Source organism: Populus alba, chromosome 2, assembly GCF_005239225.2.
Source record: "Populus alba chromosome 2, ASM523922v2, whole genome shotgun sequence".
Taxonomy (NCBI): domain Eukaryota; kingdom Viridiplantae; phylum Streptophyta; class Magnoliopsida; order Malpighiales; family Salicaceae; genus Populus; species Populus alba.
In genome coordinates, this window is record NC_133285.1 from 10869649 (window position 1) to 10895776 (window position 26128).

The following is a 26128-nucleotide window of genomic DNA, read 5'->3' on the forward strand; positions in this document are numbered from 1 at the left end:
GGCTTTGATTTCTTCTATAAGATTCGTTGAAATGGTAGATAACCCCAAAGTACATAGTTTTATATTAGTGATTCTAGTAAGTGCACCAACTGCTACATTTTCTCTTTCTTTTTTATACTCAATTTCATAGTTATAACCTATTAATTCAGCTAGCCATAAGTATTGAAAGGGAAAAGTTGCCCTTTGGTCCAATAAGTACTTCAGGATGATATGGTCGGTCTTGACTTTAAAATGTTTGTCCTATAAACAATGTCTCCACTTGGTGACAATATGGAATATTGTCAGCATTTCCCTTTCATACTCAAACAATACTTGTTACTTGTAACCTAGAGGCTTGCTATAAGTCCTTTTTGCATAAGAACTACCCTTATTCCACACTTAAAGTGTCAAACTCTACCATAAATAATTTATTCAAATATGGCAATACTAGAACAAGTGGTTTAGTCATGACTTTCTTAAGAAGTCTAAAGGCTGGAATAGCTTTTTCATTCCCATTCAAACCCATGTTTTTTAAGTAACTTAGTTAAGGGTTTATATATGGAACCATAGTCTTTAATAAAAATTTTATAGTAACCAATTAGCTGCAAGAACCCTCTAAGTTGTTTGATAATGTTGGAAATTTATCAGTCCATTATTGCTTGTATTTTTTTAAGGTTAGTAGCCACTCTTATCTTAGAGATAATATGCCCAAAGTACTCCACTATGTCACTACAGAAAATACACTTACTATTTTTAGCAACCAATTTTTGGGACCATGGCAACTCAAACACAATTTGTAGATGTCTTAGGTGATCATTGGAAGTTTGGTTGTAGATTAAAGTATCATCAAAGTATTACTAAGACAAACTTTCTAAGATGCTCACGAGAGACTTCATTCATCAAATTTTGGAAAATGGTTAGATCATTGGTTAAGCCAAAATGTATAATAGAAAATTCATAATGGCTATTATGGGTTTTGAATGCAGTCTTGGAAATATCCTCATGACTTATTCTAATTCGGTGGTAGTCAGCCCTTAAATCAATCTTAGAAAAGATAGTTGCACCTACTAATTATTCTAGTAATTCTTCAATAAGAGGTATATAATATTTTTTATTGATTATGAGTTTATGCTTTGTAATCCACACAAAGTCTCCATGAATTGTCTTTTTTCTTCATTAAGACAATTGAGGAAGCAAAAGGATTGTGGCTTGGCTGTATAATCCTATATTCTAACATTTCAAACATCATCTTCTTTACCACATCTTTTTGAAGTCTAAAATGTTTGTAAGGCCTCAAATTAATTCCATCTTTTAGAGGAGTTGAATGATCTTGTAGCCTTAGTGGTGGTAAGCCTCTAGGTTCTTTAAATAGGTTTTGATATGTTTTTAGTATTAGTTCTAAAGTAGGGTTCCCTTCGTTGTTAGGTGAGAGGGTAACAAATATCAAATACAAGTCACCAGCCATTTCTGAAATTAGTCTTAGGCTATAAAAATTGACCTCTATTATTCAAGTAGAATTGTCTAGTAGACTATTAAACTTTTCAAATCTGATAGTCTATAACTTGATGGGATTATCCCCCTTGATCACCACTTCATACCCTTACCAATTAAAAGACATTCATATCTCCTTGTAATTTGATACAATGTCTCTTAAAGTTGCCAACCATCACAACTATTCAGTTCAATAATGAATAGATTAGTTATGAAATTATTCCCCTGTATTTTCCACTTAAAATTCTTTTAAATAATTATAAACAACATCATTCCCCCCATTAACTGCCTTCATTGTTAATAGCTTGATTATTCTAAGGTCGTATTATAACTTGATGGCTATGTTGGAGTCAATAAAGTTATGGGTACTTCTTGAGTTTACCATAATAAAAGACGGGTGTTTATCCACCTTACCAATCATCCTGAGAGTGTGGAAACTAGTAACTCCTTTCAATATATTGATAGATATGTAAGGGGTCACTTGTTCAAGGCTAGCTTCTTTCTCAACAATATTCTTACCATCATCTACCTCTTTACCATCACCATCCACTATACACAAGGAATATAGTTTCCTATTTTTACATTTATGGCTTGGTATATACCTTTCATCATACCAAAAAACACAATTCATTGGCTCTCTTCTCATTAAACCCATTATTCCTTATAGATTTAATGGGCTTCATGGTAGGTTTGTATTAGATGTGGTTAGAAATGGGTAATAGGTTGTTTAAGATTATTAGAGATTAATATAGGTGAAATTTTATAAGATTTATTATTATTATTATTGCTAGGCCTAGATTGAGTTGTTTGGTTGATGTTAATGAGACAAGTTTATTGTAATTTTGGTGAAATCTTCTATAAGCTAAAGTGTTTTCTTATAAAAGTGTCAGGTTGTAGGCTTGATTTAAGACTTTAGGTTCAAACATCTTAACTAAGTTATTGATTTTCACTTAGAATCCTGCTAAGAAAAATACTAAGGTAGCTTCTCATTGATTTAAACCTTATTCCATAGCGTGTAAAAGTCCCTAATGTAACTTTCCAAATCTCTCATCTATTTAAGATCCTTAAGCTATTTTAGTGGATCATTCTGACCCCTAAACCGACAACATATTGCCTCTACATATTCACCCTAAGTCACCCTTTGATCACTTTTGCTTTTTTCATGAAGTTCTTGGTGCTAGTACAAGGCCATTCCATCTAGATAGTAAAGAGCTAACTTAAGTTTTTTAGCCTTAAAAATCTCTTTTATATATATATATATATATATATATGATTACATTTAATAACCACTTATGCATATCATCACTATCAAAATTAAAAAAGTCTATTTTGGGTTTGTGTACCTTATAAGTGGAGTGGCTACCATCACAAGCCTAATCTGATATTGTAACAAGATCCTCTTGGTTGAATGCTGGATAGTCACTTTTAGTGTTGGGCTCACTAGGAGTATGTTGTAACTTCTATAAAAAAGTGTTTTGCTGGTAGGACAACCCATTAATGAGTTCTTTGAGCTTCTTAAACTTAGTTTCTTTAACAAACTTGGTAACTTCTAGTGATTTCATAAGTTGCTTATATTTTTGTAATTGTTCATTATTCGCAGCTTCCAATGATTCCTCAAACCTTCTGAGATCTTAGGACCTGGCATCAGGAACAATAGCTTGAGTCCGAAGATCAATGACTTTAATACCACTTCTTGTGAACAACACTGTAATAGAACCAACCTAAACAAAACCTAGGAGTGGCTAAAATACAAAGCTATGTTTCGTAGTGGCCTAAAATGAAGGTTGCACTGAAATCACATAAAAGAAGAAGAAGAAAGGTAGGGGGAAAGAGATTGCACTAATCAATTCATCATTCTTTCATCATTTCATAATCATGTATTTATTGCATCTATAACATCTTAGGCATTCTAGAAGAGAATAAGAAAAAAAAATCAACCTTCTTCCACACATATAGCATTACTAAAAATTGTAATATTAAACAAAATGATGCGTAACAAGTAAGTGAGGTGAAACGTTTTAGACAAAATGACGTGTTATTATTTAGTAGAGAACTAGACAGGTGACCCGCGCTATGCCGCGAGCCTGCCCAAATTTTCTCAAGGAAAAAAAAATAAGATTCAAACGATGATAACACGAAATAAATCGGGTTAAATTTACTAAAGCATGACTCACGATATAAGAATAAAATAACACGCAGAAAGAAAATAAAAAAGAAATCGCAAAGTTCAAGACTTAATAACCTAAAGTCAAAGACGAAAAAACATATAAAAATATAATGCCAAAATAGTGAACCCGAATCAACTCGGCCTAACTTGAAAAACTCACAACCTGCAATATGAGAAAGGGATAAAAAAAAATTTCAAAAGAAGCACCTAGCAAACAAAACAAAGTTTAATAATAATAATAATAATAATAATAATAATAATAAAAACCATAAGGTAACTCGAGTTAACTTTACCAACCCACCATCATAATAGCCAAACATAAAGAAAACTGAAAAAATGACAAAGCTCAAGGGCAAATTATTTCATGCAAAATGATGAAATTAAAAAAATAAAAACCCATAAAAAAATCAAGGAAAAAGAATCAAACCTTCAAAAGAAGCACTTGACAAAAAATACCAAAGTTAAATAAAAAAACGTAGTAAGAAAATGCAAGCTAACTCGAGTTAATTTTACCACCCCACACTCGGGATAACCCATCACGCGTGCATTTGTTTTTAAATAATATTTAATAAAACATGCTCAATGATCAATAATTCAATGGAAAAGGAAAAAAAAACATAATTAAAAAAAAAAACCAAGCCAATTCAGTTTAACTCAACTTTCAATCTGAAATGTGAGGCAAGGATAACCCAATAAAAATGAAATCAGAATAAATCAAGAAGCTCATAACCCAACAATTCAATATCAAATGATGAAAACAAAACAAAATAAATAAAATAAAAACCCTAAAAAAGATCAAATTTAAACTAGGTTAATCGTCTAAACTGGTGGACTAGGTTATGAAACTGAGATTACCCTATAAAAGGCAAACATGAAAAAACCACAGAAAAAATTCAAACCATAAAAAAATAAAAATTTAAAATAACTAAAATTAAAACAATGAGGACTAAACAATGCACAAAAATAATTGAAAGAAACTAATTAGGCACTAAATTGAAAAACAAAATAAATGAAGAAAATGATAAATATATATATATAGCAATATAAAGAATAAAAACTAGATTGATAAAAAAAATCTAATTAGATTAAATGATTTGGGATGAATTAAAAACAAAACAAACTTAAAGAAGCATCAAATCTGACAAAAATAGAAATCAAAAGAATGAGGACCAAACCTAAAACAAATACAAATTGGAGGACACAATTGAATTTGTCAAAGCTCTGCACATATACCGAGGCATGAGAAAGAGAAAAGAAAGGGAGGGGGACAAAGATCAATCGTCATCAAACCGCCGCTCACATGACAACATACGCCACCCTAAAAGATGATCTATCACCTTCCGTGTCGAGTGAATAAGCGATCAACCTTTTTTTACCACCGTATGTTCCCCCATACGCCACCTGAATAGAGTGGGGGGTGACGATGAGCCTATGCATGCATGGCACGTGTGGGCTAACTTTATCAATTTATTAAATTATAATAATGCAAATTGATAAAACAGCTCTAAGGGCATACGAATATTACAAAAAAAAAAAAAAAAAACAAACAAACAAACCATGATACAAATACAAAAATACTCTCCCAAACAGCCTTTAATTTATCGAACTCAAAGGGCAAAAGTGAAATTTAATGTACATAAAGCATACAAAGACATGACAACCCCTCACTAAAAGGTTAATATTTCTAAGACAAATGTTATTTCACTATACAAATAAACATGTCAAGACACAAACACCCCTGGATCGAAGGCCAAATCTTTTGAGTCTAAAGGCAATTTAGTATTTTTACTGTACTGTATAGAATAACATTCTTGTTCCCAATCAATTCTCAAATAGCATTGGAATCTTATAGAAAATATAATTTTACCCTCGATGCCAAAACATGAAAGGTAAAATAATAATAATTACACTGTTTAAATATACAATAAATCTCCTCACAACCTACACTAAAATTAATAATAATGGTTATCTTTTTCTTCACTCGACAATTTAAGCACGTTTCCCTCTTCTTCAAATTTAAACTCTTTGACAATTCTTTTTCCGTTTCTGTCTTTTGATTGGATTTTAACGCCTCTCCATCACACCGGCTGAAGTTCAGAAATGGTTATAAGAAAATTGAGTGGCAAAGCAGGAATGGTAGTTAGAGGAAGAAAATTATTATTATTATTATTATTAAAATAATTATCTTCTTTAATAATGATCTACTTTCATAATAATAATAATAAAATACATTTAGTGTCCTGGGTGTTCTTCGACTTTAATTAGAGGGTTTCCCCGAAAAAGAAAACAAAATAATTGGGGATTTGAAATTCTTGTAAATTTGAAAGTCAAATCAAGGACTGGAGGTCTTTTTAATTTGTTGGATAGTATTGACTTCGTAATTTCCTGACAATTGTCTTGTCTCATTGCCATTCAGTCATTTCCTCAATAATTGGATTGCATAACTGGAAATAATTCGTTTATTTATTTATTTTTTCTTTTATGGTCCAAAACTGCAAATAATTCTATTTTCTTTTGAATACTGTTCGTTCTACTGTCAATTATTTAAGAATGAACCACATTTCTTGAAGTTAGTATGAGCTCCAAGGAGCTCCCAGCAAATGGAAATCATATCAATTAAAAAAAAAATTAGATATAACATATAGTCCCTTATCAACATTTTAATATGTATGCCCTTGCGTGGTTAAGATTTTAGCATCGATGCCTGCAGCGCTGTGGCCTTGGGGAAAGAAACGGGACGGTGGGGAGTATGTGTTAGAGCCAAATTCCAAGGGCAAATAATTGAACGGTGGTCACCCATCAATTATTAGTTTGAAAGAATTCACAGATGAAACAAAAAGGCCCAATAATTTGGCCTGCTCATTTGATGATCCATCTGGTGAGCTGAGAGTGGAGGGGGGCATGGCTGCCCATGCGGCTGCGCAAAGGATTATCTTCCTCGGCTGGCTTCGAGTCACGTAAGAAGGATTATCTGTCCATAGTGGGTCCTCCTCTGACCCAGTCCAATCCAGTCCACAACTAGTTCTGCTGTCCATTAATCATTGGAATTCTGATGAGAGAAAGCTTGCCCTTCCTTTTATCCAGACCCATCAATGTCACTAGTTATTTTCATTTGAATGTTAATTTCCCATCAATTTCCTCCAACCTCTCTAGCTGATCCTATGAGCTTGGTGCCTATGAAAAAGTAGAAACAACTGGAAAGTGTGCTTGTGTTCTGAAGTTGATTATACAAGTGCTATAAAGATACCGATCTCTTTTGGTTTGCAAGGGAGTTTCCTTCTCCTTTCCTCACTCCTGTGCCAACAATATGATCCTTCTCATCATGACTTCCGAGGAAGGAAGGGAGGAAGGAAGGAGGCCTAGCATTTTCAACTGATTTTAACTCTTCAGGCTCGTTTCTTAAATCCCAAGCAAATTTCAACTGCGGCCAATAAACGGTAATGAAAATGTGTGTAGTCTCATATCAGTTGTGCGTTGGCCCAGTATCGTACAAGGACAACTCTCTGCAGAATGCTGACAAGTAGATGACAGTGATTTGCTATATATGTGCGTGTACAGATATACAATTTCTTCTTTAATTCACTATCGACTTGACAGATCTTTTCACATGAATTGGAAGTTTCTTGCTTTACATATAAAATGTTTTTTTTTAAGATAATGTTAGTGTTCTAAGAAAGCTAGAGGTCATGAGCATATGTACATACACATATGGCCCTTGTTAGATTGACAGTCATTATCCCCCGTGTACGGACTAGAAAGTGAAGAACTCTCTGTTTCCCTTTCCTAACTTGCTTCTATTATTAAATGGTGCCCTCACCTCTTCTCTTCTTCATGCATATTAATCTGCACACTTTCACATGTGTGATTATGTTCATTGCGTGTGTGCGTGCGTTTGGGGGGGGGGGGGGCGCATGCAGATGAAAAAGGGAGCGGGGAGGAATGGTTTCTTGAGTCTTAAATGAATGAGACGTATTGCAAGTGCTGTGCTCTTTAAATTGTAGGCAGAAAAAAGTGAACAGATGCAGCTGTTCAAGTGATTAGTATCAATTGTCTCCCGGAGAAAAAGATTTCAGGTTCACCTGATTATCAATTTACCAATTCCTAGAGGAAGGTTTTGGATAAACGGAAAAGAAAAAAAGAAACACTAAATTATCCAATTTGACAAGGATGGTCAGATATTCACTCATGCTGCACTAAGAAGAAAGATTGAAAAAAACCCTTCGACAAATAACGTTTGTTTTGGATTGTTTACAGAGAGAATTGCAACATGATGATGAATATGCAATGAGGCAAAGAAGAGAACATACACAGGCAGTAGTAGCCTTATTCTGCAATTCTACCCCACACCCAGAAGTAAAAAAGCTGAAAAAAAGGATTTGTTTTGCTCACAACTATTCCAAAACCAGAGGTTAAGAAATGTTTTAACTGTATCAGACCTATGTACAAGAGAAAAATCTATGGCACGCACACCTGTAAATGAAAAAAAGCTTCTGTTCAAGCCTCTATAATTAATATTTCCTCTAAATTGACGCTCCATGTACCAATGCAAGCTAAACATATCCATAAGATGCTGTGATTCTCTGCATATCTTTCGGACATATATCAGGATTCTGCAAAGGTTCTTGTTCCTGCTGGTTATCAGGCCACATACCACTTGAATTTTCTGTTAGGAGATGTGTTTCTGTTTTTATCTCATTGTACAAGGATTGCTGATTTTGATTTTGCAAAGCAGCAGCCATGAGCAATGGATTTTGAAGATATTCAGGCCACCTGATGTCCTCCTGTTGGCTTCCAATCAAGTGGTTCTGTGCCTCCTTTTCCGTTGAGCTACAGTCTCCTAATCCCCAAGAAAAGATGGTGTTCTCAAAGAAGGAGCTGTTGCTTTGCAGCTCAGTACTGCCATTGCTTCCAGTACTGCTGTTACTGTTGTTGCTGGGAGCACCGGTTTCCCACGGCCGATAACTGTTGGTTGTAAAAGAGGGCAATGAAGGATTGTCTGGTGGAACAATAATGGAAGGCTTGTAGCCCATAGAAGAAGAAAGAAATGAGCTTGTTACAGCTGATGGAGGAATGGAGGGTATCATAGTAGAAGAGAATTCACAATTCATGCCAGAAGCTTTACTGGTTTGGCTCAACCAAAGAGAAGGAATTGAGTTCGTCGCGAGCCTGGCATTGGATGCATAATTCAATTGCGGAAGAGGGAAATGTCCCACAAAACCCGAGGGCGGGCAATTACTCGTGGAGCCTTCATGGAGGAAAGCTGTAAACCTATCCAAGAGAAAGTCCTTGTTGCTTGTTGGTGTCATCAAATTATTGTTACCATGGTCATTGGTATTGTTGCTGTTGTCATTCATGGCCTTGAAGCTGGAAGTACTTTCCCTCTCCAATTGATTGCCATGAGGAGAAATTGAAGATGATCTTTTTTCCTGTAAATTTGCTCCTAATGGCTTAGAATGATCAGCTTTGAGGAGTTTGAGTTCAGTATTGGATACTGCAGAGGCTTTATCTTGGTTTCTACTGGCAGCTGGATTCTTGTCTTCTCCGTCTTCAACCTCAGAAAGCGGTTTATGGGTGACAGGGTCAATGCCTCTCTGCCTAAGTTTTTTCTTTAAGCAAGAGTTCCACAGATTCTTTATTTCATTGTCAGTCCTTCCAGGCAACTGCGCCGCAATCTGAGACCACCTGAGGATTCATATAAACAAGCTCAAAAGTATCAGCTTCCATGAGAAAAAAGAAGACATTCAAAATGAGGGGTGACTAATTATGGGAAGTGAGAATACCTGTTTCCTAGAACGGCATGAAGTTCAATTATGAGGTTCTCTTCCAGCTGTGAGAATGTGCCTCTCTTCAAATCAGGCCTCAAGTAATTAATCCATCTTAGTCTGCAGCTCTTGCCACACCTTTGCAGACCTGAAGAACACAATACAAATCTGATTAATGCCATCAACAGGGCACTTTTTTTTATACTGAACATTGCATAAACACACTTTAGTTTCAAAGGATACAGTAAACAAAGTGATGAAGAAAGTGAAGTTGTTCTTACCAGCTTGCTTTGGGACAGAACTCCAACAACCATGACCATACTTGGTAATATGCCTTAAAAGTTTCTCATCTTCCTCAGGTGACCACAGGCCTTTCCGTAGCTTCTGCTTGTAGCAACAAGAGTGCCTCCCCATTTAGAGAAAGACTCCCCTGCAATGAGGGTAAGATAATGAAAGAGCTTTCCTAGAACAGCAAATTTTGTTGAATCCTAGGTGAAGTGTCAGCAATGAACACAGATGTCTGTGAAATGGATTTGTAAGGAGCGCTTTAGTAGAAAAGATGTAGGCAGAGAGAGAGAGAGACAGAGGCCAAGAAAAATGAAGCATCAGCGGAGAAAGGGAGTTGAGTTAATATACGGGGTAGCCTTCAAGAGAGATAAGTCACCATCAATAAGGTGCTAAAGTCACCTCTCCATTTCTCTCTGCTCCCTTAATATTATTTTCATTTTCTTTTTTTTGATGATTATGTATTTCATTTTGTTGTCAGGAAGTGGAAATGAATTACCAGTACAGCCTGAGTTGCATACATACGTCTCATCAGAGGGGGCCTCAGAAATAATGTCTTTTGCATAAATGGTGGGGCATCTCATTGATTGTATTATATGTTTTGGACGAAATTTAAACAATGGTTGATAATAACCTATGCTTGTAACTTAAGTAAGTTCAACGCCAACGGACGGAAGTTCGCAAGCTGTTCAAGATCTCAGTGAATGCTCATGCACAGTCCTTCCAATAGAGGTAAAAAGTATAAATTTCCTGTGATGATTGTCAATTAAGATTCTTTGTTTTATGATTCTTCCAAGGACATATGATGTAGGAAAAAAAGAGAGGCTAAAGATGAGGGGGCATATTGGACAATTAGCATAGAAAGTTAAAAGAATAGGTGAATTGACAATTTAATAAAAAGTTCTAGCTAAATAATACACTTTTAAATGTTATAAATGTTATAGTTCAAAACCGTGATATTTAATTAATGTTGCAGTTTAAAAATACAATAATTAATTGATGTTGCATTTCAAAACTGTGACATCAATTAAATTATGATAGCCTCCCAACTTATCCATGAAAATCCAGAAATAATTTCAGTTGCTACCTAACTAGCTCGCTCCAATAAAATAACAACACATGTATTGGATTGTTATTAAATACTCTACCACTACACTACCTAACATTACAAATATGTTTGTGCATACCATATTCATACTCTTTTGTATGAAATCATCAAGCATAGTTGATAACATTATTAGTTGATTCTAACCAATCCACACAAAATTTTTATTTTAGAAACTTATCCAAAATTTAACGCAAGATATAATTTATTGAAATAATTAATTCATAATTATTTTATTTTATTTTCATGTTTAATCATAATTGATGGTATTCATAGCTAATTTATCATTAATTCAACAAACCCTATAGTCAACCTAAACCCTAAACAATGATTTCATTTCAACTAAACCAAGCACAAATTCATAATAATGAAGCATGTTTACCTCAATAACTGTAGTGAATTTTGAATAAGAGAACGTCATAGAATGCTTGCAGACTAAGATAAGTTTGATTTACAGGTGTTTTAAGGGAAAAAGTGATTGGTGGGTTTTTTCAGAGAGAGAAAGGTTGTACAGGATGATTTTTAGAGGGGGGTTGTGTATGTCTGTGCTCTTCAATCTGGGAAGGAGTTTAAATTTCATGACATGTTGTGTTTGTAAATATCAACATGTTAAGTTGTCACACTTCTGAAATATGATAACTATCTTATCGTTCTTGCAAATAGCAACATTTAATAAATGTCATGTTTTAGAAGCGTGACAATGTGAAAATATGTTATTTTGCCAAAACGTTCTTAAATGGTGCTATTTTGCCAAAGTTTTTAGGTTACTGTTCTATTTTGTTTTTTTAAAAAAAAAAAAACTAAAGATAGCTCATATAGCTAAAGCTTATTGTTTGAGTAGAATTGTAGAAAAAAAAAACTTTATAAATTATCATAAAATGAAAGTTGTTACTTTATACCATAGTAACATCTTTTAAATTAAAAAAATAATAATCCATAAAGAATTTACTATGCTCTTATATACATTTTATTCTTCATCGCAATAATATAATTATCATTTTGTCCTTTTAAAAAAATCAATGGCCTTCCTGTTCGAATAGAATTGTGTTTTTCTAAATGTCACTTAGTCATTATAAAATTGATTATAGACAATTTAATCTTTTTACCTTTCAAATACACAATGTAATGCCTATATTGCTCTAAAAAACAACATTGTTTAAAATGATGTATTGGGGCAAATCAATCTTTTACGTTGTAAAGTCATACTGGAAAGATTATTTTACCTTAAAAATAAAAAATATATATATTAAACTTATATCTAAGGCTTTTTCATATTTTTAATAAACAAGTTGGTGTAGGGTGATTTGGTCTTTTGATAAATATAAATATTATTAAAAAAAATTATTGGTGCTTGCGAGTGGGTTGTGTGTGCTTTGTCATCCCACCTCCAAACACAGCCTTCTGCTACGGCATTGAAAGTGCCTCACCATCCTTCTTTTGTTAGTTTAGTGCATGTGCGCAACGACGTGGTGGATAGGCTCTGATGGTCTTTTTCTTCTCCTCCTTTTTTTTCCCTCTCTCCTATTTTTAAAATATAAAAGGTGTCATTTAATTTTATTTTTTTTTTAATTTTTCCTCTCATCATTTGGTTTCATTTAATCTTTATATCAAATTGGTCATCATTTTTATGATTGTTGTTTGAATTTTATTTTCAATATCATCTTTTAACATTTGAATTTGAGTTATTTTCATATCAAATTTAGTTCTTATTCTTTTAATTGTTATTTCTTTTGTTTTAGATCTTTTTTTACTGTAATTTTTTTTTCAATTTCATCCCTTTGATGATTTGCAATTTTCCTTCGTTATTGTTTAGGGTTTACCTTCTATGGGGTTAGTTCTGAGCTCATGACATGGGTTAAGAATTTTGAAGGTTAAAATGGGTTGACTTTGTTTTTTTAGATCCTTTTTATTTATTTTTTTTAATTTTATCATTCAATATTTAATTTATTAAAAAAGGGTCTTCATACTTTTTTTTTAATCTCTTTTATGAGGTTATTTCAATCATATGCCTATAGTTATGAGGTTAGTGGGTTAACCCGAGTTGACTTGAATTTTTTAATTAATTTTTTTTTTTAGTTTTGCCCTTCAATATTTTTATTATTTGATAATTGAGTTTCAAAGTTTTATTCAGTTATTTTTTAAAAGGGATTACCTAGTATCACAACCAAGTCATAGATTTGACATGCTAACATGGATGGGCTCAAATCAGTTGTCAATTTTCTTTATTAGTTTATTTATCATCGTTGTATTTTATTAATCATATCATTTGAATTAGTTAAGCTTATTAAACACAATCAAGTCAATGACTCATTTTTTTAGAAACGCTTGTGTTGCCTAAACATTTTTTTTTATGTTAAAAAAGTTTGGGTTGACTTGCGGCATATAATGGGCCTCCTATCTAGTACTAGTTAAAACACTAGATCCTTATAAAAAAAGAAAATGATTCACGGTCTTGGTCCGCTAGTAAAACCACTTAGCTTATAAAAAAAATACTTTAAAAAGTCACATGCTAATTACATGTCCCTTAATCAATTAAGTAATCTTAATACTATAAATATTTTTTAGGTCAGAAGAAACTCATCTTCTAGTTGAAATCATTCTTGCCTCGATCTCATAAATGTTTAATCAAGACTCTCCAACCCTTTTTCTTTCTTTAAATCAAGGATATAACAATTCTAGATATCGACTTTAGTCATTTCATGTTAAATTTTGCATAAGAAACATTAACGACAACTTATTTCCTTTTCATTAATTTCTAAAGCAATGAGTTGCAAACCTTAAACTTGCTCCTTCAACATATGTTGTATCCATATAATCATTTTATCAAGCACCTTATGATTATATAAAACTTGTAATAAAAGATCATCTTAGTATAAATCAACGAGGGTTTTTTGTTATTTTTTATTGTAAACATTTCATGTTCTCTTTACACTCAATTTTCTAGCTTATCAATGAGAACATCATTGATTATATCATCTGTACTATTAGTGTGATTGTTGATGATATAATTAAAATCATAATTATCATTAAAATAAACATCATAGATTGGTAGATAATCTCACTTCACATCTATTTCATCATAGAATAATGAAGAACTTCAATTCATGACTTCTTTCTTCATAAATAGTGCTTGCTTCTCCTTAACTCTCTTCCTATATTAAAATGCAATGTTTCCCCTCTTATTCCAATCCACCTCACATCATATAGTTTATGAATACTTATGACTACTTTCAAGTATAATGGGGTGTGGTTGCCTTCTAAAATATCCCTATTTGGTATAATTACCTCACATTATATAGAAATATTCGGTGTTTCCCTTTCTAATCCAATCAATCTCCCATCATATAGTTATTAGATGATTTTAACTTAAGGTTATCAAAATCATCAAAAAATAACTGAAAATACATTAAAAAAAAACACAAAACAAAAATTATATTATCAAACTCACACTTAATAAAAAAATATTTACGCGTTAAAGAAGCCTTGATGATCCATGAGTGTTTAGTCTAATGGATTAATATTGAAGATTATAAATTTATGAAAAGAGTTAGAGAAATTTTTTTGTGCCTAAAGAAAGAATGAATGGGACTGTGTGTAATATTCCTTTGCTTGTGCATAACAACTCTAGTGGTTCAAAGAAACAGGTTTCCTGTCACTTCTTTACTCTGAGCTTTTTGGGGCAATTCTTCCGAATCATGATCACCTACAAAAGTTTCATCATTACGTCGAAAGAACAAATTGTTTCAGTTATTTTCTTAAAAAAATAAAAATAAATTATCTTGTCATTTCTAATGAAATCTAAAGTTATGATTTGGAAGTATAATTATAATTATTTTTTAAAGTGTTTTACGTATTGAAATATATCAAAATAATATTTTTTATTTTTAAAGAAATTATTTTTAAAATCAACACATCAAAACGATTCAAATCATATAAAAAAATTAATTTTTCATAAAAAAAAATTGAATTTGTTAGAAATATAGGTTGGCCGCGTTTTCAAATACAGTCTATAATTACTAGTAATGCATTAGATTATTTTTTAAAGTATATATTATTTGAAAATTTATAAAAATAATATTTTTATATTTTTAAAATTTATTTTTAATATTAACGTAATATCAACGTTACTTAGGGTTGATATTTTAATGTAATAAATATTTTTTTATTTTATTTGGCCTCACGTGTGGAGAAAAAAAAATTCAAGATAGGGATCCCTTGTCAACACGGCTACCCACCAATGTTTCTAATTTCTGCTAAATGAAATTTAAAGTGATGCAGCCAAATATCATTACATAAAATTGATTGACAATTAAGGAGTACGTAGTGGTTGTGTTTTACCGTTCCTGTACAGATAGTATTGTTCTCTGCCGTGATGAATATCCATCTTTAGTTCTTTTTCTGGCTCATTTGCAGACATACAAATTGAAGAAATTTCTTGACACTGACCACTTTTCTTTGTTGCTGTGATGCCTACTGGTCAAAATAAATCTTTAATGTCGCCGGAGGATAGGTCAACTCATCACCCGTTCACACCATTAATCTTCTAGCTAATTAATCATTAAGAAAGCCACCGCCACTAGCTCACAGATGCCACACCAGCACCACCAGGCCCACCACCGGCTATATAGTTTTGCCCGCCACCGCCAACCCCACCAGCAAACACGGCCACGTGTGGTTTTAATCTCCGTGTTCCTTTTAATACATAATCTTTAACTAGATAAAAACTAAAACAAAAATCTCATATTCACGACTGAGGGTGGTTTCATTACATATATGAGCCATGGCGCAAGGGAGTCTGCTGCATTTTACTTCCATCATGATCATATGGGACTAATGAACCATTTATTCTGTAACCAATTTGAAGTATTCTTGCACTTCCTTTACTTACAGCCTCTGCTGTATGGTGAACAGTACAACCCGCCGCTGTACAGTTTCATGGCGGAGAGAAATGACGAAGGTTTGAGCTTTTGGGCCATATAAAAATGACGTTCAATCCATCAGGATCGATAATTCAAGCTTCAAAACGTTAATATAGCCTTACTCTCTGTAAGACGAAGTCATTTTGAACGAGAAACCCTTTTATAAAAAACAATTAAAAATAACATACTAAAATCAAATCAATCTAATCTTCAAAAGCTATGACATTGGTAATGAGACTGAGTTACCATAGAAGACAAACATAAAAAAAATTACAAATTAAAATTTATAATCATCTAAAATTAAAAAATAAAATAAATAATAATCAAAAGAATAAGAACCAAATCTAGTATAAATATTAAATGAAATAATAAAATGTATTAAATTTTAAAAAAATAAAATAAATCAAGAAAATGATTAAAAAAATACCTAAAAATTAACAATTAAAAAAAGATGACCAAATATGATAGATGAAGAAATTGAAGGAGGATAAGATTCAAAAACAATTCTAGTTTTATAAATTATTTCAAATAAAACAAATAATCATTAAAAAAATATAGGCCAAATCTGAAGAAAAAAAAACAAATTGAAGGGCTAGTTTAAAAAAATAGAGGGTTTTGCATGAAATTAAAGAGAAAGAGAGAAAAAAAAAAGTCATCGGCGTCAAACTGGAGGTCAATTGATTGCATATGCCATGCAGTCTGCAATGGCACCATGAAATCAAGTGTTCAACCATCAAGCGATGTCGCACAGAACACTTGAACCCGGCAAGCACATGCTATTGTGTGCATTGCACACATCAACCATATTTATTTGTAATGCCGCACACAACTTTTTTTAATAAATGACATGCTTGTCAAATAACCTAGTTAAACAATAATGGAAAATTAGAGGATGAAATTAAATAAAGCCATACAATCATTTGTTATCTAAAATGCAAAAAATAAAATTTAGTTTAGCTTTATGGATTTGCATGAACATAAAATAAATATTTTTACTGGGTTAATTTGTAAACTTAGCATTGAAATACTAACAACTTAAAAACACATAATTAGCTTTAAGATGTTAATATATACTTAAAAGAAAATAATATTTTAAACAAATGGTTTAGTATACTTACTTGTTAAAGACTTGGAATAAAAAAAAGTGAAGTAGATTATGTTGTTGTTAAGGATTGTATCTCTGTATAAATGAATGGAATGCAATCAATTTTTAAAGATACCAACAATATCATCTTAATTAGATACACTACTAATTAAGATTTATGAACTTAGAAAAACATACTAAAAAAAACCTTTTTACGAAAAACTTGAAGACTTTATTTTGCAAGACACCCCTATATTTTGAGGTATTTATAGAAAGGTCTTTTATCTTTCCAAAATTTATATAGTAAAGACTTAAGTATATAATTGACAATTATAATTATCCCCTTTATAAGTTTTGAGGTGCTCCCGAATTTATCAATATGACATTCATCATTTCTTTTAATATTAGATTTTATATTCAGCGATGTTATTTTGCTGAGTGAATAAAGAGTAGTGGTTTTATAGATAATGCCATTTTGAAAATATAATCCACATCTATCACTTCCTATTACCTTTATTTTCTTATTAAATTGATCTTCAACTTTATTTTTTTAATAGTTAAACATTTTAAGATATTCATATTTGCTTTTAAGCAAATAGGTATAATAGTATCTTGTATAATCATCTATAAAAACAATGTAATACTTTTTCTCACCTTTAATTTGCATAAATTTTAAATCATCAATGTTAGAGTGAACGAAATCTAGAGGTTAATTACTTTTAATTGTTTGAAAAAAAAAATCTTTATGAATTTGAAATCTACACAAACTTTATATTTATGATTTTTTTTTTCATAAACTATAATTGGTAATAATTCAAGATTAATTAATATTTGTATAGAATTATAATTCATGTATCCTAGCCTACCAAGTTACATATCATAAGACTAAAAAAAGTAAGATGAAAAAGTATTATTATTATTATTATTATTATTATTATTATTATTCATCTCATACTTTGTCATAATGACCATTACACTCATTTTGAAAAGGTCATCACAAAGAAACACATTTTTTACAAATATTCTAATTTTAGTTTATCATATTAAAAGAAAATATTAAAACTATTTTTGCTCAATAATGAGTTATATACTAAGTTCTTCCTTTTGCCAACAACATGGTGCACATTATCAAGGGTAAGAAGCTTTTTGAAATTCATATCTAACATGACATTCCCAACATCTAGTACTTTTGATGTTGATAAATTTTTCATCTATAGTTGTCCATCATCCACTTATGTATAAGTGGAAAACATCCTAATCAGTACATATATGTCTTGTTGCACTATTATCATCCTATCATTTCTCAAAGTTGTTGATCAAATTGACTTCGGAGACGGCCACGAACAATTTCATCTCTAACACTTCATTTATGAAGTTATCAATATTAGTGACATTGGCTTGAGCAATTCTTTCTCTTTTAGGGTTGCCATTTGAGCCTTATTTCTATGATCATTTGTTTGGTGTCTAGTATTATTATAGATGAAGCATTTACCATTGAATTTCTTGGTAATTCAATTTTCTTTACAACAAGCTTTTTTTGTTATTATAGGTCTTTGCCACTTGTTTAACTATATTTGCTTTAGGATCATGATGAAAGAGTTGGTTTTTTTTTTTTTTTCAGATAACTAATTGCCTCTTTTATCCTGTATCATAAAATAAGGAATTTAACTCTCATCTCCTTACACTTATATTTAAGGTAGTTTTTAAAGTTTTTCTAAGATGATGACATGTTTTTTCAATAATTATAGCCACTTAGAAGGATTCACTCAAAACAATCATATCTTAATTATCATTTAAGATGAGTTGGAACTCTTTAACTTGACTTATCACAATCATTGAATTGACCATCTTAAAGTCCATAAATTTTTCAACTATGAACCTTTGCATATCAACATCTTTGGCTTTATACTTTTAATCCAAAGCCTCTCATAATTAAACTATAAACATCATATAATAAGTTATGCAATTCATTCAAGATGTATTTCTTACACACAAAATTGATAAGATTCCATGCATCCATAACTTTCATAATAATAGGATCAACTTTATCATCTAAAGACTTTAATGCTTCTTTAATCATGAACTTTGCTTTCCATTGTGGTTAGATTGAACAATATCTTAAGTTGCCAAGTCTTAATTTCAAATCATTAAACTTTTTAGGTTTCTCAACTTGAACCATAAAATATAATGGTGGAATCCTCCCTACCGAAATAATACTTGTTGAAACAATATTACTTATAATAACCATTTCTTAACCTGAACTCATTATAAGATTTCAATAATAATATCCAAATATTTATAATTAAATTTTTTTGTCTTTTCATATTTAGATAACAAGTAAATAAAATAACAAAAAATTAAAACATGGTTATTGAACTAAACAATTTAATTCAAATACAAGTCTAAGATCTAGGGATTAGCAATTTCTATAAAAGGTTTAATTCAAATTTAACATATAAATTAAATTTCATTGAAATAACAAATTAGAGGAACCTAACCTTGAAAAACAAAGTTGCTAGCAAGCATATAAACACATACAAAAATTAAACTAGACAAATTAAACAAACAAATAAAGTTTTAAGATTGTTATCGAAAATGCAAAGGATAAAGTTTAGTTTAACTTGATGGATTTATATGAATATAAAATAAGTATCTTTACTTTGTTAATTTGTAAACTTAGCATTGAATTACTAACAACTTAAGAACATATAATAGCCTTAAGGTCTTAAACATACAATAAAAAAAAAACAATATTTTAAATAAATCTTTAGTATACTTACTTGTTAGAGCACTTAAAATAAAAAATGAGGTATTTACGGTAGTGTCAAGGATTGTATTATTTATCCTTAAAGCTTTATTGCTCGTCACTTGGTACAAATAGATTTAATGTAATTAGTCGTCCAAGATACCGATAACATCACCTTGATTAGTTGCACTATTAATTAAAATTCATGAACTTATGAAAACATATTTAAAAATCTCTCTATAAAAAACTTGAACTTAAGCTCTAGAATGAATGGAGAAAATAGAGCAAAAAATACTAAAGAAAAATAGATGAGAATAAGGTAGAAGAGCTAATGTTTAGTGTGCAGAACATTTTCCCTTAAACTCATTTTTATAATGATTTTTAAAAATAAAATTGATGTGGAATTACTAGAATTAGTTCTTGTACTTTTATCTTAATTACCCGTCATAAAAAAAATAAAAAATGATAGTTTTTTCCTTGAAAAGACATACATTTTCTCTTTGAAAATAAACAGTCTAGTTAGAGAAATGTTATTATTTAGATTGTTTAATCATGGTTGGTAATAAATATTTTTTTATGAACCTAAAAATCATTTTACAGTAATCTCAAATCCAAACTCATCCTCAGACTTGAGTGAGCGCATGTGACTAGTCCAAAGCTCACTTAGCATAAAACATTTTCTCTCTTAAAACTTTGGTGTCATATAAGTCTAATTTTAACTTTTCAACATTCCATTATATAAGCTATAAGAAAATCTTGTAATCTTTCAATATGAGACTATGGGTTTTTGGATTTTATAAAACATGTCAACCAAGAGTTTTTTTTTTCATTCACATATAATTTATTTTAAACAAGTTAATATTTCATGTTAAAGTATTTTTGTTGAAAAATAATTTTCAACAAAGTTAATCCTAAAAATAAATGGACTTTATTTTAAATTTGATCTTAAATATTATACCAATTACCCATGTTTTTAAAATAAATTGCTAACCCCACTTTCATGGAGTAGACTTTATTTTTTGTTCTTAATATGCAAGAGCTTTTCTAGAGATTGAATCCAAGCCCTAGCCTCCTTATTTTGGAGAAGAAAGAATATATGTATATATGGGACTTGTTTGATTTAATCTTTTTTATTATCTTTTATATGAACGCTTTTTTTTTTCCATTATCATATATATAATTAATTCTTTTTATGGTTTAGATAAGATATTATTCACAAAACAATTATTTTGGTTGATAAATGCCACAAAAAAGGAGCATATTAATAAGATGAAGAAGTTTTGATTCAAAAGATACCTTTTTAACCTTATTTTAAATTTTTTGATACACTCATTTTATTTTGTCTTTTTAGTACCTAATTACTAGTCTTTTATGCATTTTTTATGTTTTACAATATCTTACTTAATTTCTATGGAGACACAAAGCATAAAAAGAAGTTACATGAAGTATTTTAAGGGTGATTTCAAGCAAATAACTATAAAAAGCACATTGAGAGAAGTCATTGAAGCTAAGAAGTGAAAATTCTAATTGTAGTAGCAATCCAACTTGAACAAGAAATCCTAGTGGGATTAAGCATATACTTTTTGGATTCTATATGAAGCTATAGACAAAATTTTACTATGATTCAAGTTGAAATGAAAACAAGACATCTCAGGCTCCGTTTGTTTGCAAGAAAGTTGTTTTCCTTTTGGAAAGTGAATTCTAGGAAAAGTATTTTTCGATGTTTGGTAGTGTTATGGAAAATGAACTGGAAAATAATTTATTAATAAATTAATTTGTTTTTCAAGTTTATCTAATATATATAAAATATTTAATATAAATATTTAATCACTTACAATAAAAGAATGAAATCTAAAAAGTATAATGATGAATTTTTTTTATTATATCCGATATTCATACATAGCTTATTTTATAAAATATAACTATATATGTCATATTATATTATAGAGAAATAAGCTTGTGAAATATTTTTTAAGTGAAACCTATTAATATATTTTTTTCAATTTTAAAAGCTTAAAATAAGTTTTTTTTTAAATATGAAAAAAGCCAAATTAGTTTATGGTAAGAGTTATATATTTGGGGTTTTTTTTTTTTGGTATGAAGAATTTTTTAAAAGATAAATATATATAAAAAATATTTTTGATGGGTTTTTTGGATAACTTTTTTTTTTTTTACTGGTAAAGGCAATTATCCCTTTAATATCCCTTTAATATATATCAAATAAGCATCAAGAAATAAATATAAATATCTAACATCAAACATAGTCATGCATAAATATTAAGTTTTGAATGTCATATACATACATATTAGTTCAAATTACAAACATAAACATCGTAGACCGAATTAAACAAGTAAACATACTTATCAAATAACAAGCATAGTCTACACCCAAATTTTGAATATAGTCAAGAGCTTAGGCTCACAATGCACGTTGAACTTTTGACTGATTTCTGTAGCCACCTTAACAAAATATCATGCTTTAAAGGTGGAAGAAGGTTTGCTTCCTTTAAGTGCCTCATCAGCTAATATCTCAAGTAACATGTGTGACATAGGCTTAGACCATGTGAAGTGCTTGCCCTTGCATTTTTTATTCTAGGTGGAACTCATTTCTACAAAAACTAAATTACAAATTTATACAAAATAAAATCATATAATATTTAGATTTAATAAATTTCATATAAAAACTACAATTAATATTTAAAAGAGAATACATAAAATGCATAAGAACTTATAATAAAATCAACATCTACTCCAAATATATCCATATGTAACAAATATAATCAAACACTAATCATGAATTAATCAAAGCAAAATAAAACAAGCACATTTATAAATATAGCAAAATAAAGCAATAATTGTGGCAAAAAAATCATGCTTTTTAGTGTTATCAATGTTTTTATATTTGATTCTGTTAATTCCCCTTATTAAACTTCCTCTCGGTCTCGGTGGGTTCCCCTGCAATCAACTCTCATGCCCCTTCCTCTAATTCCCCTTCCCCTGTTCGGTTTCGATTTCTCTCATCCCCTTCCCCTTCCCCTTCCCCTGTTCCCTCTCGATTTCTCTCGCCATTCCCCTGTTCTTTCTCTAATTCCTTAACTTCCTCTTTCTGTGCAAAAAGAAGCAAGACAAAGATCGAAGCTTATAGGGGCAAGAGGGCTATACCTCAAAGACTCGCTCCTCATTCTCAGTTCTCCTCCCTCTCTCCCCCTACTACTTCTATTGGGACTTGAAAAAAAAAAAAAAAAAGAGAAAGGGTTGATTAATTCCTTGATATGGTGGCTAATTCTAGTTCTACACATTGCCTCTCTCTCTTTATGCTTCCACCCGGGATACGGTGGCTGGATCCGGGGACGGGGAAACAGGGTAGGGACTGCTTTTTGCTGGGGAAGTTTGGGCATTTTGCTTTGATTGATTCACAGTAATCTTCAGGGTAGGGATTTTGCTTTTATTTGTGGTTTGTTTGGTTATGCCGGTTCTACAGGATGTGAGTGAGGAAGAATGGAAAACATTTGCTTTTTATGGCTTGCTTGATGAATTTGGGTTGTTTTGAACACACCGAATGTGACAATGAAAGATGAAGAAGAAAATTGTGTTATGTTATGGGAAAAATATGACAGGTAGCAGATTTATCAAGAAGATGAAGGATTTATGCCATAATTCTTACAGATCTAACAAAAAAGATAAAAACATAAAGGAGAAGAAAATAAAAACATAATAAAGGAAATAAAAGAAAACAAATATCTGAAATAAGAGCTTCAATTGTTCCAGAGAAATGATGCACTTGTTCCTGCTTCACAATTGTTTACGAAAAGAGAAAGACCGTGATTTGAGAATTTGAGAAAAATGTGTGTAATGAAAGAAAGGAAAGTGTTTTTCTTTCAAAAGGAAAACACTTTCCTCTGGTAAAATTATGTTTTCTGTTTTGACTGGAATTAAGTTTCCGTTGACTAGTTTTCCATATTGATGCCAAACATGGGAAAAATGAGGAAAATGAATTTCAGGAATTGGTTTTCCTGGAAACAAACAAGGCATCAATCTTTTCATCTAAATGAAAGAGAATGACATGTTTGAAGTGTGGTCTCATGAAACCTTTCTATAAGATGAAAGTCAATGTATAAGTCATTAGAATGAGATTAGTTTAAGGAAATTTAAAAGTGATATAATTAGAAATTAGTTATTAACTAGAAAACTTCTCCACCTCCTCAACTCTAAATAACTTGTCATAAATCGATTTTTTACACCCTTTCTATACTCTTTATTTTTTTGTAAAATCCAAAACAAATGGTAAGAAACAACAACAAAAATCCAAAAAATATATTTTTGATGTATTGGCACTATTTTTGGCATTTTTAGTGCCTTTTTTTAAAAAAATTAAAAATTTAATTTTGACACATTTATTTTTTTAACACTCATTTTAAAATCATTGATCGATTTTCTCATATTGAGACCATGTTGATATGGTCTTTTTTAAAAATATTAAAATACAAAAAAAAAAAAAAATAACAAAAATAAAAAATATTTGGATAAGGAGAATCAAAAGTATAAAGGAAGAAAAATGAGAGATTTAAGTGATTTTTTTAGTTGCTTGGGACCAAGCAATTAAAAGGAGAAAAACAAATTATTTTACCTATAAATATAAATGGTTGTACCAAACATTAAGAGAGAGAGAGAGAGAGAGAGAGAGAATTAGTTAAATTGGCTAAGAAAAAGAAAGAGCCAAAACTGTCTCCCAGATTCTCTCCAAAAACAAAGCAAAACACCAAACCCGTGGAGTGAAGAGAGAAAAATAATTCACTCTTCCCTCGCATCTCTCTTCCTCCGTAGCACAATGACCTCCTCCTCTCTATATAATAGTGCAGCTACTTCCAGCTCTTGCAGGTTCTCGTTACAACAAACAGCAGCTTCGCCTTGTCCGTTCCGGTAGCAAAACACAGTCTTCCAGTAGCAGCAACGTGACCTCTCAGTAGCAGAAGCAACGGTTAACCTCTCTTTTCAGTGAAGCTCCACAGTCTCATGGACAGACGCCAACAATACTAGCTCTTGCACAGCACTGTGAATCTCCGGCAAGTCTTTAGCAGCTGCACCGTGCACCTCCTTGTCCTAGCCACAGCAGGAGTTTCAACCGACTGCTCCTCAACAACAACAGTGAAATCCAGCGACATCAGCTTACTCCAGAAGCTCTGCACCACGTGAACTCCAGCAACATCAGCAAACAGCATCGGCATCTCCTCTTTCCTGTTTCAGTCGACAACAGCAGCAGAGCCTCTCATTTAGTAGCAAAAAAGTCCCTCATTCCTTAACAGCAGCGGGTTTCCATCATGAGCATTAGCTCTATTTTCAATTGTGGATGATTCTTTGGTTCAAACCGGGAGCAGCAAACACTTGACCCAACTGTGAAAAGTAGCAGCAGCCTTGCATCCTCTTTTTTCTTTGCTATTGAAGATCGAATTCTCAAGACTTTGAAGCATGCACCTTTAAAAGAGTTTTAATGAATCATTTTTGTGTGTTTGCTTGCAATGATTTATATGATTAATTAATTTGGAAATAATGTTTGATGAAATTGGTCCACACATTGATTTGATTTTTATGGGTGTAATGCTGTTCAATATGATTTTTGTGATTTATCATGATCATGGAAGATTAGGAGAGTGTGTTTGATTTTGCATTTAATTTCAGGTCTTTTATATTATATATTTTTTTTCACTTTTTTATATTTAATATTTGAATATATGATTTCACAACACGTGAATTTTTTTAATATTAAATACAATATTTTTTTAATTAAAAATTCAAAAATCTTATATTTAAGAAAAACACAAAAAAAATTATTTTTATTTATATGTGCATATGGCAAGTCTCTCAAAATTAAGTTATATTTATATATTTTAACATATTAAAAAATCAAAAAAATAATATTTTTATTTTTACATGTATTTTTGAATTTAGTAACCAATTTATTAAAATTATGATAACTTGACTTATATTTTAAAAATACCAAAAATAGTTTTATTTTGTTTGTCCCAATATCCAAATTATGAACTTATATATAAGATGTATTTCTAATATTAAAAGAAAAGAGTACAAAAATATGTTTTGATTCTAGATTGGCCAGCTTAAACCTTGTAAGATAAGGATCTTCTTACCGAGGAAACACTTTTTTAAAACATTAGACAGATCAATGACTAGACAACATGACAAACTTTAATTTATATCAAACAAACAAATAATGCAACTTAATTTAGGTAAGGTGTACTAAAGATGATATGTCCTCTCTATACACAACCAGTCTTCTTATCCATACTCTGAGACCACTTAGGGTTTCTAGTGACTAAAATATTATATAGTGACTCCATCCTTCTTTTTTTTTCTAGTGATAAGAAACAATAATTCTTTGTTCTTTCCCCATCACTAGAGAGATCCCAACCTGAGAAAATAATCGTTGTGACGTCACACACGTACGACATAACTAATCCTAAACTCTAAGAAAGAAGGGGAATCACATTCAAAGAATGGAAGAAGAGAATGAGGGATTCTATGGTTTTCGTTAAAAAAAAAAAATTATCTTTGTCCTATTCTGAATTTGTGACAAG

At 30.9% G+C, this 26128-nt stretch overlaps 1 protein-coding gene across 1 annotated transcript; it reads right to left on the reverse strand.

Annotated features, from left to right (window-relative positions):
• Positions 1-7843: 7843 nt before the first annotated feature.
• On the reverse strand, positions 7844-10002 carry LOC118044477 (transcription factor MYB61). The gene is made up of 3 exons (XM_035052764.2): positions 9681-10002; positions 9418-9547; positions 7844-9319 (listed from the first exon to the last, which is right to left on the reverse strand). Exons 1-3 carry the CDS (start codon positions 9811-9813, stop codon positions 8188-8190), a joined length of 1395 nt encoding a protein of 464 aa, XP_034908655.1. The 5' UTR covers positions 9814-10002; the 3' UTR covers positions 7844-8187.
• Between the last annotated feature and the right edge of the window lie 16126 nt (positions 10003-26128).

What these genes read in the sequence shown, in the direction of transcription:
- LOC118044477 (XM_035052764.2), bottom strand. Translation starts at nt 9,813, where the DNA reads ATGGGGAGGCACTCTTGTTGCTACAAGCAGAAGCTACGGAAAGGCCTG. An exon ending in TTCTGTCCCAAAGCAAGCTG is followed by an intron (nt 9,548 to 9,680) that starts GTAAGAACAACT and finishes TGTGTTCTTCAG; the next exon opens with GTCTGCAAAGGTGTGGCAAG. An exon ending in CATGCCGTTCTAGGAAACAG is followed by an intron (nt 9,320 to 9,417) that starts GTATTCTCACTT and finishes ATGAATCCTCAG; the next exon opens with GTGGTCTCAGATTGCGGCGC.